Consider the following 16,290-nt stretch of genomic DNA (forward strand, 5'->3'; position numbering starts at 1 on the left):
GACAGAGAAACAAAACCTATAATGGATCAACTGATGCAGAAATTGATTAATTCTGAAAAGGAAATTAATTTTCTATTTCTATTTATTTTGTTGCATTTTTGGTAACAATGTGTGTATTTTTGTTGCCATATTGTATGTTTTTTCTGATATATCATGTGTTTTTTAAGTGATTTTTTGTTGCTTGTTTTGTGATTTTGTGGTTTAGGAGTCATTTTGGGTATCTTTGTGCATTTTTCTGTCTACGATTTTAATACCCAGTAAAGTCATAAATACATAGATAGACAAGGAAGATGATGAAACGGAAACAAAACATAAATTAGACACAGAAATAGGTAAACTCCAAAACAGAATTGAAGAAATTTAGAAAATAGGACTCCATACAACACGTCACATTTCAGAAAAGGCTGTGAATAGTTGTGGGCATCTGTTTGACAACTGAGAAATTAGCAAAATATGGATTTCAGCTACAAAGCAAAGCGTCAGTTAAATGTGGTAAAAAAAAAAATTAAAAACACCAACAACTTTAAAATGATGAATAATAAAACTAAAAATGTTTGGGTTGAAACAGATCCAACAAACTGAACACACGGTTCAAAAAATGTGAAATCCATCATTCACACAAGTGTTCCAACCAAATCTAAAGAAGGTTAGCGAGAGATGCGAAAGTTGTTTTAAACCCATAGCTTTAGATCAAAAAATCTAAATAATCTTACATAATGATAAGATTCCTTCCTCTCTATAGCAGATCATTACTCCATCTGATCCATATTAGCACGTGCTAATCGTAAATGAAAAAAGGAAATATGCTCGTGTTTAGTGGATGGTGTTTTTGGCATTGTTGTGTACATTTGTATTTCATTAGTTCACACAGATGCTCGCCATATAATCTACCAAGAGCATTTTATTACCATAACTTTACAACCTCCATGCTACACTTTTCCAGGGAGAGGATCATTTCCCACAATGACCTGCGGCGCTTTGATGGAGTCCTGCAGCGTTACTGTCAACAACAACTTAAAACATGTCTCGCACCAATGTTATGCAGCAGTAAACTTGTTTATCTCAGGCAGGCCTGCTTTCATTCAACAGCATTAGGGGGCATCGCAGCCCCACTTCTTTACTGCATCGGAGGCTGTTCCCTTTCCCTTTCATCACACCTTATAATAACTATTATACTGTATACATATATAATGTTCTATTTACACGTAACAATGTCCGACAGGGTAGATTACCTACTGTTAACCACAAAAATGTGATTGTTTAAGCCAGGGGCCACATTATCAAACATTAAGAATTAATACAGGAAACAACAAGGTGGGCTGTCTTTGTTTGTTGTCTGTTTGTGTGGTTTCATTGTTGTTTTGTGTGGCTTTGTTGTCATATTGTGTTTTTGTTTTAATATGAATATTAATTAATTCACGTTGTCTAATTTTGTTAGTATTTTGTGTCATTGGAGTCAATTTGTGTATGTATTGTTTTGTGTGTGTGTGTGTGGTTTTTTTTAGTGATTTATCTGTTTTGTGAGCCATTTTGTGTATTTTTGGAATGTTTTTGTTGATACTGTGTGCTATAGTTGACATTTTGTGAATTTTGCTGTCATTTCGTGTGTTTTTTCGAGTCATTTTCTGTATTTTTATTGTGGTGTGTATTTTTCTATCATTTTGTGTAATTATTTTATCATTTTGTGTGTCTTTGGAGAATTCTTTAGGGCTTTTTTTTTTAGTTTTTATAGTCATTTTTTGTGTGTTTTATGAATAATTTTCTGTATTTTTCTGTCATTTGTTGTAAATTCTTGCATTTATGGATTCATTCGAGAGTTTTTTTTTCTCTTTTTGGTCATTTTCCTGCCATCTTTGTACCGTTTGTTGTTGTTTTATGTGTTTACGTCATCTTCTAGTTATTTTGTGTATTTTTCTCTCATTTTGTGTATATATATATACACACATATATATTTCTGTTCTGTTAGGTATGTTTTAAACACACATTAAACTATTCTAGAAGGAGAAATCCAGGAAGCATTAACTGTGTGATTTTGTATGTGCTTGTTGTGTGTATTAGGGTGGTCCATCAAAGCATAGTAGTAAATTAAATTTTAGATAACCTGCACTAGGTTTTGGCATCCAGAAGATGATTTAGGAAGACATTTGGAGGAAAAAGGAGATGTTTTAGAGGTTGCACAAACTGTTCAAAGTTTCTTGGAATTTGCCTAATTACGTATACATTATACACATATAACTAAGTAATATTTTTATGCAAGGTTCAGTTTGTTTTTGCAAAAACCCACCTTTTGAGAATCACTGCTTTAGACATGACCTGCCTCTCTCTGATTGGCTCTTGCATTGACAAGCATTTACTGCGTAACAACAACATAGTGGAGTAAAAAGTACAATATTTGTCTTTTAAATGTAGTGCAGTGAAAGTAAGGAGTAACCCTCAAAAAAAAAAATACTCAGGTAAAGTACTGACACTTGAAAATACTACTTAAGTACAGTACTTTAGTAATTTTACTGTCCAACACTTAATGTTAAAGGGTTAATGTTCCAGGTGAATGGGATCAGTATGTAACCGAACTCTGTCTCTCACACATACGTGGTTGTCTGAAACATCTCTGTCGTCTGCGGTTATTCCTGTGATATTCAACAGGTCCTCCAGGGCCACCCATGTGGCACAAAAAAAAGAAGGATCAGTCATGTAATTGTGTCAGATCTCTTTTCAAATGCAGATGATGATGACTTCAACCTGACTGGATTACTGTGTGTGATTTTATCTCGACGTGTTTGAATTGTGACCATCATAACAGAGGATGGACATCAGGGAAACGTCACTAGGCCTAGAGGGAGATGAGGGGTTCATGTGTTCACTGCCTCCAATTTAAGCATAGAGATGGATGGATGGATGGATGGATGGATGGATGAACAGATGGATGGATGGATGACGGAAATCCCCCAAGAATTGTATTAAAGAAGTTAGAAGGAAAATGAAGCCCAACACAATACAAAAAATAACTCCTAAAACAAACATAATGACCACAAAATACACAAAATGTCACAAAAAGTATATGAACAAAAAAACACACAAAAAATATTCAGAAAACACACAAAATGATTCATAGAAAAGACACACAATGACAACCAAAACACACAAAATGATCAGAAAATTACACAAAACAACAGAGAACTACATAAAACCACAACAAAAATTCAGGAAATGACAGAAAAATACACAGAATGACAAGAACACACAAAATAATAATAAAAAAACCACATGTAATAATTCCAAAAACACAAAATGACAGCAAAATGCATAAAATGTCAACAAAAGTACACAAAAACAGTTCTAACAGGCTCACAGAACACATAAATCACAAAAAAGAAAACACATAAAACAACACATACACAAAATGACACAAAATACCAACAAAATTACAGAATTAATACACATAATAGGGCAAAAACACACAAAATGACAACAAGAACATGCAAAACCACAACAAAAATCAAAACTCTCTCCACTCCCTCACGACTCTCACACTAAGGGTGTAAGAAAAAAATGATTTGACAATATATCGCAGTATTTCACTGTGGGATTATCGTATTGAGTTTAAAAATGTCCAAAATGATTTTTTTTAATCATACTTTTTAACAAAAAAACCCATTTAATTGCACTAGTTACAAGTGAGTTAGAAAATGGTTGGATAGATAGAATTTAAGAACTGAACCGAATCAGAATCTATTGTAGAAGCAAAAGTTAAAAAAATTTCAAAAATGTAATTTGACAGTTTGATATATGTACCATTTGTTTTTGATATTTGTACTTGAATTACAGTTAGTTACCATAAGAGCCCTTTAGAGAGAGAGTTACGACATCTCCGTTCACGACAATGTACCATGTACAATGCACTTTTGAACGGTAAGACGTTTAAAAAATCATACTGAATATTACTATTATTATTAGAAGCATATCTAAATCTGTGCATTAAAGCATGTTAGTGGATTATTATATTATATATATAAAAATATATATTATTATATACACATACATATGATGGTGTACTGTATAAATATTGTAAATCAATGCAGTAATTGATGACAAATTACCGAAAATCCCAGTTATGTCAATCAATGGATTCAAATTGCCTGCCAATAACTTCTGGGAACTAGTTGAGTCTACATGAACTTGTTCTCGAAAGTTAAAAAAAAAAAAAAAAAAAGAATTGTATTTTGTACTATTTTGTACTTGTATAGGTGAAATTTGAAATTATTGATATCGCGATATACTGTTATCTATATCGTATTGTTTAGTATTTAGGATATATCGTGCAAATCGTGAATCGTATCGTCAGATTCATGTCAATGCACAGCCCTAGAACAGATACATTCCCGTGTTTGGGGCCCTTGCTGTGATTCACAGTGAGTGTGAGACTCTTCTAGTGCTGTAATGTGAAGCTCTCCTACCACCATGATGATGGTGGAGGTACGAGTAAATCGCTCCAAACTCTCCCCTCTCCCTCGGGGCTCTCACACGCTGACATCTGCTCGTCTGAGGGGAAAAAACTCTGATTTCCGCCGCTCGCAGCGCAGCCATGAACTCACCATGGGAGCCGTGGCTCTGTTGGAGGTTGGAGATGATGCACACATGAGGTCCCTCTGCCTGGGTGGTCTCCCTCTCTCTCTCTCCCCACTTTACTGAGCTGTTGCTAAGCAGCTAATAATAGTCGTGTTTGCTGAGTAATTTTTGCCCTCCTGGAACCAATCAGATGCGAGAAAGTGCTGCGATGTGACAGCCCAGGGGCGGGGCCTGGACCGTTAGCCCCGCCCTCCCTCTGTCTCCAAAGGGGAGAGAGAGAGGCTCTTTTTCTAACTCTTCTATTCAATCCCGGAGTCTGCCGTGCTGTGGTGGAGATGAGATGAGAACATAGACAAACCACAGCAGAATGAGCCGAGCGTCGAGCTTTGTGTGCGGGAATGAGTTGGCGCGTTTGTGAGCGAACCCTCCGTGTGTCTGAGGGACTCTGTGGAAGTAGTAGAAGTAGAAGAAGAAGAAGAAGCAGCGGTGGTGGTGTTGGTGGAAGAAGAAGAAGAAGAAGCAGCGGTGGAGACCAAGTCCGGATCACGAAATGTTGGGATGGAAGACGCAGACTTTGACTCTCCGTCTCCAACAACAGGAGTATGAAGAAGTCGTGCTCTACGGCTGCGAAGTGTCCGACAGTGAAGCTCTGCTGCCTTGGGATATCTCTACACGGGGAAATACTATAAAGTGGGAACTGTCGGCGTGCCTGCAACATGGCCTCGGCCGCTAATGCGCCCTCCGAGCAGGAAAACAGAGACCCCGACCGGCCGAGGGTAACGCGGAGGACCAGAACCAGGACCAGGGGCGACTCTTACCACAGCGCACCGCTGGATTTGGACTACTTACAGCGGCCCAGCTACTGCGATGCGGGGTTCGCCCTGGAGCAGATCTCAGAGGTGCTTGTTTCTCATGATTTTTGTTGCTCCTGCGTCCAGGAAAAAGTTTGGCAACCTCGGGTAACGGGACGAGGGGGACGAGGGGATACTTTACTTGGACTTCCACGAGTCTTCTCTAACCGGCTTCTTGCTTTTCAGGGATGCACACACACATACACACAGATCCATCACTAAACACGCAACTGGTTCTCCTGGAGCATCCCGACCACAGCACGCAACACACGCATCACATGTAGATCCCACACAGACAGCCAAAGGGAGGTCCCTCTGCCTCCTCTGCACAGCTTTATTCACACAGAATGTCACAGTTTATAAAGTGAGCAGATGAAGTCCATGTGGATGTCCATTCATTGGGCTGGGCGATAAGGACTCGTATCTCAATATTTTTTTTTCTTAAAATACGATATAAATCTGTATCCATCCATCCATTTTCTGACCCACTTGTTCCCGTTTTCAGGGTTACATGGGTCTGCTGGTGCCTATCTCCAGCCCTCATTGGGCGGGGGTACACCCTGGACAGGGTGCCAGTCCATCATAGGGCAACACACAGACAAACAACCACTCACACCAATTTAGAGACTCCAATCAACCTGAGTCATGTTTTTGGATTTGGAAATTCATGCAGCATGGGGAGAACATGCAAACTCCACACAGAAAGGACCCAAGTGTCCACCCCAGGGTTTGAACCTAGGACCTTCTTGCTGTGAGGCGGACGTGTTAACTACCAAAACCACCGTTCACCCATACCAAAACTCATATCTTGATATTTTTTCTCAAAATAGCAATATGTGATACAAATCTCGATAATTTCATAAAGTCTGACCAGAAAGACAATTCTTGGTTAAATTTGATGATCCAAATGCCACACAGGCACATTTACTTACAAACAGCTGCACAATGTGTGCAACTTTTGTATTTTTCTCCTCTCAGGGACAGCATGTGTGAGTGAGTTCTGTTGTGTGGCTTGTGTAGGGGAAGGTCTGGGTTAGGTCGCACTCAAAAATCCATCTAACTGAGCTTTTAAGAAGTAGTGAAAGCTACTTCTTATAGCTTAAAATAAAATAAGCTATACAAATATATATATATATCGATATAGAAAACTCATTTTGAATCTCAATATATTGCCCAGCTCTAATGTCCGACACTTCTGTACCCAAAGAGAGAGAGACCTCTGTGTGCAAGATGATAGATCTCATATCTGTGGTGGACTAAGCTGTCATTCACAGTTTAGTAACAATAACATCTAAAAAAAACTAAGATCTGTGTGTGGGAATGAATGCATGTGGTTACACTTGTCATGAAACAACCCATGAGTGTCTCTCTTTTTCTGGGGAGTCTCTTAAACCATGTGTATCCTCATCTCCATTCATGTTGTGTACCTGTTGGTTAGTGTTGGGTTTCTGACCAAAAATGTGTTTCTTTTTTAAGTCTGACCCTCTGATGTGAGTATATTCAGGATGATATGTTATGGTTTCACTTCAACCGCCAGTCTTCCTCAGAGGTGTCTGCTAATTGCTGATGTGTACACCCCTCAGGAGATCAAAGTAAATTTCCTGAAAATTTTGTCTGAAAAAAATGAAACCTTAACATATTGTTCGGGAAGAGGACAGAATTAACTTGCTGGATTTATTATATATTCAGGATGAGTTGTTAAGGTTTCATTTATTTAGACAACTTTTTCTGGAAATTGACTTTGATCTCCTGATGTGTTTCAACTGTCAACTGCCAGTCTTCTTCAGAGGCTTCTTGACTTGTGCGTGATACTTCCAGCATGTTCAACTTAGCTAGAATTATTACTCGGGAGTCAAGGACACATCAAAGCGATTGGTAGATGCCTTTGAAGAAGACTGTCGAAACATGTCACGAGATCAAAGTAAATTTCCTGAAAAATTTGTCTGAATAAATGAAACCATGACACATTGTTTGGAAAGAGGACAGAATGAACTTGTTGGAATTATTATATATTCAGGATGAGTTGTGGTGTATTTATTGGGTATGTGTGGATCTTACCTGGACAGGTAAAATCTGGTGTTTACACTAGGTTCAGTATAATAATAATAATAACGCTGAAACTTATCTTTTCCACAGGGGAAGGCGACTGGGAGGAAGGCCCCTCTGTGGCTCAGAGCGAAGTTCCAGGGACTTTTATTCAGGCTGGGCTGTTACATACAAAAGAACTGCGGAAAGTTCCTAGTTGTGGGTCTGATGATTTTTGGAGCGTTCGCCGTGGGCTTAAGGGCAGCTAATTTGGAAACGGACGTGGAGAAACTTTGGGTGGAAGGTAAGTCTTTGGGATTTCTCATTTCCGTTGGATTTCAAGTGTTAATGAACAAACTGGGTTGTTTGTTGTTTAGCAGCTGGCAGGTGGCCAAGTGACACTTTTGACAATAAGTTTACGTTTTCCCTACAAACGTGCAGCTGTTTTTTTAATCACTTTAACGCACATGCAAGGTGTTCAAAAGTCGACCCCCGACACCACACACGACTAAAGCCGCTTATAATCAAGTTCATAAACAGCTTTAAAGGTGAGGGAAATGTTCGTCAAAGCCGCCATTTTGTGAGAGTTTGTGTGTGTCAGTGTGAGTCTGTGTGTGTGAGTGTGTCCGCCCGCCTGCCTGCCCCCAGCAGTTGAAGGCACAGAGACTGTGTGTGGTCCCGGTTTGGACAGCTCTCAACTTTCCAAAAAGATTTGTCTCCGGCTGCAAGGAAAAAGCGGAGTGAGGACAGGAACTGGTGCTTGCTAAAAGTTGGATGGGCCACTTGTGATTTTTCTTCTTCTTTCTTCTTCTTCTTAGAAACAAGAACTAAATTTTAAAAGAAAGAGACGTACGAGTGGGGCTGAGGAGGGGGGGTTAAGGGGAAGGGGCTGATCTGATTCCTTTGATCTGCATTCCTACACTTATGGCTACAGTGGGGCCGTACGAGACATGAATAAAAGAACAGGTTTCGCCTTGAGAAAATAAATGAGGTGAAATGCTTTTTTTAAAAAAAGAAAGAAAAAAAAGAATCTTTTCTTTTTTCTACTTGGTTGAATAAAGTTTGTGCGTGGGGGGAACTCGTGACATTTTCTCAATCACAAGATTAAGAGAGTGTCACGAGAAAACGAAACAGCTCAGAAGAGGGAGAAAGTATTAATGCTGGATGAAGGTCGTATTAATCAAACTTTACCTTAAATCTTCTACCTTGGTTGGCGGTTTCTTCCTCGAGCGTCGCTTTGCAGATCTGACAGACGAAATGTTCTTCTAATCTGTGGAACAGGCGCCTTTGGCAGCCATTTAGGCAGAAGGAACCTCTTCAGTGTAGAACTCCTGATTGGACTCATGGTTTTTGTTTTTCACACTCTTATTAGGCCACTGTTACATATAAATCCATGAAGATCTGATTGTTCAAACAGGCTCCTGGAAAGCCACAGAAATGAGAATCTATGAATTATCGTCATTCACGATTATGTTAAAAATTTGCAATTCTATTTCCAGCAAGTTCACTTTATCTTCTTTTTGTATAATATGATAAGGTTTCATTAATTCAGACAACGTTTTTGTTGTTTTGTTTATGTTTCGACTGTCAACTGCCAGTCTTCTTCAGAGACAAAATGAACTTGCTGGAATTTATTACTTGAACGTCAGGAAGTCATCATCAGATCACGGCTTTTCCCATGCTTGTATAACACGATGGAAGTCATTGTTACTTTCAAATTGTTGAAAAAAAATCCAAATTTTTATGAAATCCCTCTCAATCCTCAAATTATTTGACAAAATTTCCCCAAATTTGATGAATATTATCACTGTCTGTTACCTTTTGCTTGGATATTGTTGGTGCATTATATACTCTACATCACGTGTGTCAAAGCCGAGGCCCGGGGGACAAACCTGGCCCTTCAGAGCATCTGATTCGGCCCTCAGGAGGAAGTGAAAATAACAGAGAAAACATTGTGTGTCATTGTGTAAAACACCAAATAATTCAGTTGTAAATTGTTGTCGAAAGAACTTTTTGAAAGATTTTTCCAACATCCTGCAATTTTTCTCAAATTATTCTACAAAATCTCCCCATATTAACTAGAAATTGGTCAAAAGATAAATAAATCAAAGGACCTTTAAGTATCTGTCACTTATTTCTTAGACATGTTGTTGCCTTCCATACTTTATGTCTAATTTATAACTGGAAGTGCAAACTTTGGCACATTAATAATGAATTTGTTCGTTTCCTGCCTAAAACCTGCGGCCCACTTGAGGTCAAACTTGTCCATATTTGGACCCTGAACAAAAATGAGTTTGACACCCCTACCCTATGGGTACATGTACCCCAATTTGAGAAACACTGCAATAGAGAATGCAAACGTTTAATGAAATGCTTTTAAATTGTTAAAGTTAAATGAGTGTCGTTAAGTTTTTAGGCCTTGAGTTGTTTACAGCAGTCGACTACACACCATTTGCACTTTATAAAGCTTTTGTGAATTTGGTTGAACCGTCGCGTTTAGATGTTTCCCACTGAACACATAGTGTCTTCTGCTTGTGTTGTAACCAGTTTGTTACACTGTGAACCAATATCTGACTTTCATTCACTTCTGTTGGATATCTCCAACATGGGTCATCCCATTGGCTCACACACGTATACACACACACACACACACACACACAGACCTTTTGCTCACACACAAAGAGCCTGGGCTGCGGTGGTTTCCTAGGTCCCCGGTACATGAGGGGTTCCAGATGCTGGTGCAGAGAGATCTGTTTGTTTAGATTAGATTGCACAGCTGAGGGATAGATTACTTCTCCCTGGACAGTGGAACGCTGTGCTGGCCCGTGCAGAAAGGAACTGGAAAAAAGACGCAAAAGGAGACGAGAACGGAGAGGCTATTTATGTTTCATTTGCAGCTGCCCTCTGCAGGTGACCCGTAGTCGACCCCGTCTGGAAGCTGTGTGGCCTGTGGACACACACACACGCCCATGAAAATACACACAAGCACACAAAACGAGTCCTCGTCTCTTACAAACTGAACATAGCCGATTAAGTCTTTTCTGTCTTCCGTTTTTGTTCTTCATCAGAACGCCATCACCTGGCGTGTTTATTCTACTCGCCGTCACGTGCGACGGCTTTTCTGAGGATTGTTTCTTCTCACACGGCGCTCAGTCAGCTCTGTTTATGAATACTCAGACACAGGAAGTTCTGTTTATTAGACAAAGTGACAGAGACCAATGGGGAGTGAGGCGCTTTGCTTTCACAAAGAGGAGATTGTGTCAACCCCTAAGTGCACGTATGGCTGCAGGAGAGGGTGGGCGGGGCTTACTTTATTAAACACTTGAGGAATTAATGCCGTTTTTTTTACTACATCAATGTGTTGTACATGTGTATGCTACAAAGTTAGTGAACACACCCTGAAGACAAACTCTGTGTTTACACCCCTCATGAAAGTCACAGGAAGTGATTAGCTGGAACATGGGGTCGTCCTATTGTGCTGGCCTATCTTGATCTCACACACACAAGCACATGCTTGTCTTCTCCAAGATTTCAACCAATGTCTTTCAGTTTGGACAAGAGTCTTGATATGACATCAGTTTCAACTCCAGATAAACTTGGGCTGATTGAACGTATGAAAAGGAAAATGGAGCCATCCCTTGGTATTCTGCGTTCAGGCAAACACGGGGCCAAATTGTAAAGAAAATAGCTGCGCGGCCTGCATCTAATTAAAACAGTATCACATAAACATTGGCCTTCCTGTAGGACAGCCCCACTCTTTCAGCCTCTTTCTTTGCTTCGCTTCAGCTTATGGGGTTGTGTTGATGGGGAAAAGAAAAGAAAGCTGGGAAGAAAGTGTTTGGACTGAGGGGGGGTCTGAAGATTGAGCTCTGGGCAAGGGGTTGAAGGTGAAACTTTGGGTCAAGCAGATGAACTGGGGCTGCACTGTAATGTAAGGTAACTTGTGGTTATGTTGCAGCTTTAGCCGTGAAAAAAAATACAATTAAATGGATAATGCCAGAGAATTGCATTAATCTGAATTAAAACAATGTTAGTGGTCCCCAGTTGTTTAGAGACAGGATCATGGTGTGATATCAAGAGTAGTCCAAAGGGATAAAAGCTTAAGCGGGGTACAGAGACAATCGGGCTAAGGGTGTAAAAAAAAATCGATTCTGCGATATATAAATATATATATAAATGTCAAAAACTATTTAATTGCGCTAACATAGCATGTAAATGCCCTGTCATTTAGTGTCAGTGAATGCACCATCAGACCTTGTTAAACTACCTCACTCCTCAATGCATTTGCTGTTTTATAAGATTATCCTATCAGACTATCTTGTGGTCCGAGTCGTGTTAAAAGTAAATTTGTTTGAATAATCAGCTCTGAAATGTGTCGGGGTCCGACAATCCTGACTATTAAACTTGTTTATCCGGTCACGTTGTTGGATCTCGTGAGGTTTTAGTCTTGGAGGAAGATCTGTGACACAGAATAGTTCTGATTATTAATCTCCACGTGTGGGCTCTGCCACAGATTAAGCATCTCTTCAGATTTAGAAAAAGGTGAAGCCCTCAGTCCTGGAGCAACAGGGCATTAGAGCAGGGGCCAGGCCAGGGGCCACGAGGAGGGTAGACCTCTGGGACCCTGAGGTCATTTTGCTGAGGCCTCACTATTTAAAACCTCACCTGATACTCGCACTGTGGCGCGGGTGAAGAGTGAGGACTCGCAGCAGAGGGTGGAGGAGATGGAAGAAATGCAGCAGGAGTCGCAGCTGTCACCGGTCCTCGTTTGTGTCCACTTTACGGTCCCGTGTGTGTGTGTGAACAAAACACACCATTCACGCCTGCTCATCTCTATACTGTAGATCTTATTAGGGAAGCATTTAACCTTTTGACTTTGCTTTTCCAGCAGAGGGCAGTAAACATGATAGCTTTTGTATCTCATGTCTGAGCTACTATATTAGGCTTCATGCTCTTATTTTCAATTTAAATCAGGGGTGGAAAACTCATTTTAGTTAAGGGGCCAAATTAGGACCAGTTTAATGTCAAGTCGACCACAGATTATAGGCGATAAAACAAGCAAATTATCCTTTAGGGGCCCTAGTTTGTAAGGCACCGACAATATCCAAGCAAGAAGTGACATATTTCAGTCCCTGCAGGATCTTCACTCAAATTTCCTGGATTTTTTGACCAACTTCTATTTAATTTTGGGAAATCTTGGTGAATAATTTGAGGAAAATTGTAGTATTTTGGAACAACTGAGAGACTTGCAACAATGTTAGTTTAAAAAATGACTGCCATCATGTAATATAGGCATGGGAGAACTGTGAGCCCAGGAAAAAAAAGTACAGTTTCAATGAAGAAATCAGAGAAATCTACAACTGAATTATTTGGTGATTTACACAATGAGTCATGTTTTTGCTGTCATTTTTACTTTCTCCTGTGGGCCAAATTGGGAGCTTCAAAGGGTCGGATTTGGCCCCCGGGCCGAGTTTGGCACATGATCTAAATCATCTGAACAAGAAGTTATCACTTTTGATATAGTGATACATGACATGTAGAGAGACTAAGTTTAAAAAAAAAAAAAAAAAAAAGAAGAAACAATCCCTGCACATGTAATCAGAATTCCAACTGAAACTGATATGGTTTGATAACGGCTCAAATAAAGCCAATTTGTGTGCACGTCAAATCAAATTTTAGCTTTAAAAATCTGTTCTGATTGGAACAATTGTCTTTTTCCTCGAGTTCTGCCTCCCTCTCCTCGTGTCTGTTTTCTATCTAGTGTGATTAAAAGCTGAGGTTGACAGAGTCCGTGGTTGTTTTGTTGTTTTGCTGGTAATGGCAGAACAGAGGGGAGCAGTATAATGTTAAGTGCATGCCGAGGAACGCTCCAAAGCCTTTCTTGTGGACGGAGATGGGGATAAAGAAGAGGAGGGTGCCCTGAATGTGGCGTCTCTCGCACTGGGGAAAAGCTGTGGTTGGCGTGATTTAATTATTGAGCTTTTGATGTGCACGAGATCACCGATTCGTGCACGGATGCATGTGTGCACACACCTATGATCTTTGATGGCATGCACAGGCTTTGTGTGAAGGAGGCGGCCTGCGTGTCAGGGTGTTATTGGTGGGTTTGCCTTTTTTAAGCAGAGTTCATCAAACAAATCTTTTTTATCCACATATACATAAATCTAAGATAAATTACTCAAACAAATGTAGAAGGTTGAAAATGTTGCTCAAAAGTTTGTTTTAACACTCTCTTATTGACCTTTTTTGAAAAGTTTACTGCATTGCATTGTGGGATGTGGAGTCCTGTAGACTGATGTATAGAAGTGTTTTCACTTAATTCCTACTGTGATTTCTGAGTAATAATTCCAGCTAAGTTAAACTTGCTAATGAACTTTCTGGAATTATTACATCGGAAGTCAAGAACACATCAAAGCGATCAGCAGACGCCTCTGAAGAAGACTGGTAGTTGACAGTCAAAATGTGTCAGGAGGTCAAACGAAGTTTTCTGAAAAAAATTGTTTGAATAAATTAATTTTTAACATGAGTCAAAAAGAAGACAGAATGAACTTGCTGGAAGAAAACATCAAAGCGATCAGACATTTAATTTTGGTTCGATTCGTATGATCTTTCCATGTAAACCCTAAAGTAAACATCGGCCATTGTTTTGTCGCAACTGTGTTGCGGAAAATGTGTTTGGAAGTCACTTTGTCAGAGTTTTTGGGTGCAAACACAAGAAATCACAGTAAGAATGAAGTCAAAACATGTCTATGCATCCGTCTATGGGACTCCACATCCCACAATGCAATGCACCAAACTTTTCCAGCAGTGTCAACAGACCTTTAAGGGGCAATTTCAACCTTTTGTATTTGTTTGTTGTCACTTTGGCTGTTATTATGGGCAAACACAAGAAATCACTGTAAGAATGTAGTAAAAACACTTTTATGCATCCATCTACATCCCACAATGCAATGCTCAAAACTTTTTTAGCAATTTTACTGAGAGAACAAACCAATTTCAACCTTTTTCATCAATTTTCTCTGAGCAAATTATCTTTGATTTATTGATCTATGAGGCTTACACTATGTCTTTATCTGATTAAAAAAATGATGGTCTTTCATCTTGGATGCTTGGTGATAACTTTGTGGAGTTGCATGCATGTCTGCATGTTCCAAGCTGAGCTCAATCAGGTTTGCATATCTCACCACAAACAGGATTAAACTTCTGTATAAGGAATAACATTCCACTGTGTTGTGTTAACTTTTACGAGTTGATGAAAAGTGCAGGCTGGCTGGTGAATGATTTAGTGTGGGGAAACATTGTGCCTCTGGTACAGTACACAGACTCGCAGCAGACTTGTTTTCTCAAGCTCGCCCTGCAAAACATAAAGAAACCACCTTTGTGGATTGGAAGCTCTACCCAGAGGAGATTCTGAAGAGCATTTTTTAAAATGTTCGCTCATTAGCTGGGCTCCGTGTGTGTGTGTGTGTGTGTGTGTTCTGTGGAGGCAAACGCTCTCCCATTCACAAACAACTTCCTGAGATGCCTCCAAGCTCACTGTTTACATTCAGCATTCTTTCAGGCGCTCTTATTCAAAAACCAGAACCCGGCAAATGACCGTCCACAGGAGACTGCAGTGAGAACCAAGCACCCTCCCCCTTCTACCTTTCTACCTCACTCTCTTCCATTTCTCTATTTTCCTCTCCACCAGAAAGGTCTCTCTCTTTACCCCAGCCTCCCCCTCACCCTCTCCCTCCCTCCCTCCCTCCGCCCCTGGCTGGAGAGAGTGGCATCAGAATGCCAGATGTATTACAGAGTGAGCCACGGCAATGTAAACACTCAGCCCTGCCATGAGAGCAGGGTGGTCTGGCCTCCCTCTTTCCCTTCCCTCCCCTCTCCTCCCATACCTCCCTCCCTCCCTCACTCCGTCCCTCTTCCCCTTTCCTCTATTCCCTCCCTCAGAGTGTTGATGCCAGAAGGGTGGAGAAAGCACGGAATAGCAGAGGGATAGCGCGTATGTTGGTGCGGAGACGGATTGAGGGACGATGTAGGGAGTATAGTAGCCATAGTGTGTTTGTGTTTTGGCTGTGGGGGAAAGATTGCAGTGTGTGGATTGATGCTTCTCAGCCTGAAAAAGCTGTAAAAACTTTTTTAGAAAACATGCCTGTTGTGCATGTGTGTGTGTGCGTTTGCGTTTCTCTGGCAGACCACAGCTACACACACGTAACTGTAAAATTCATTGCAATTCCTGCTGCACTTCGTCACAGAATCTGGCAGCTCCGGCAATTACACAAGTACCACACACACATGCACACACACACGGCATGAAGAAAGTGAGATAACATTTCCTCTCACAGATGACTGAGTGACTTGGCTGTTGGAATGAGTCACAATGCATCAGCGTGAAATAGTCTGTTGTTGTGCAGAGACCTCCATGAAAGTCATCCTGGAAGATTAGGACACTTGGATCACTTGTGACCATAAACAACTGGCTCACAAATATTATTAAGTGGAACCAAACTTGTGGCTGCATAGACTAGAAAAAAAAGACTAGAAAAAGGCAGGACTTTCTTCAACGTAATAGTTATTGAAAGAGTTTAACGTTTGTGTTCTTCCTTATTATTGTTTTGCGTTCTTTGGATTCTGTGAAAATAACCGGTACTAGGGATGCTACGAAATGAAAATTATTGACCGAAAATTAGAAAACCAATGGAAACAACCTGTTTTAATCAGATCATTTCAGTGAAAAGAGAAAATTCTGCCACCAAAAATCTTCGGCCGAAAATAGCTCAAAACGGCATTTTCCTTTTTTAGCCGAAAACTTTCGGTGGCAGAATTTTTGGTGCATCACTAGAAACTACCAAGTGTA

The 16,290-nt window shown here is 40.2% G+C and overlaps 1 protein-coding gene across 1 annotated transcript in view; it reads left to right on the top strand.

Moving 5' to 3' along the window:
* Positions 1–4,878: 4,878 nt before the first annotated feature.
* Positions 4,879–16,290, top strand: part of ptch1 (patched 1) — a 73,602-nt gene continuing 62,190 nt past the window's right edge. The window contains exons 1-2 of the mRNA XM_028458670.1: positions 4,879–5,465; positions 7,554–7,746. Of these exons, the coding sequence (XP_028314471.1) occupies positions 5,283–5,465; positions 7,554–7,746 (376 nt within the window). The 5' untranslated portion in view covers positions 4,879–5,282. The remainder of the gene's footprint in view (positions 5,466–7,553; positions 7,747–16,290) is intronic.

The sequence above is a fragment of the Gouania willdenowi genome, chromosome 9 (assembly GCF_900634775.1).
Source record: "Gouania willdenowi chromosome 9, fGouWil2.1, whole genome shotgun sequence".
Taxonomy (NCBI): domain Eukaryota; kingdom Metazoa; phylum Chordata; class Actinopteri; order Blenniiformes; family Gobiesocidae; genus Gouania; species Gouania willdenowi.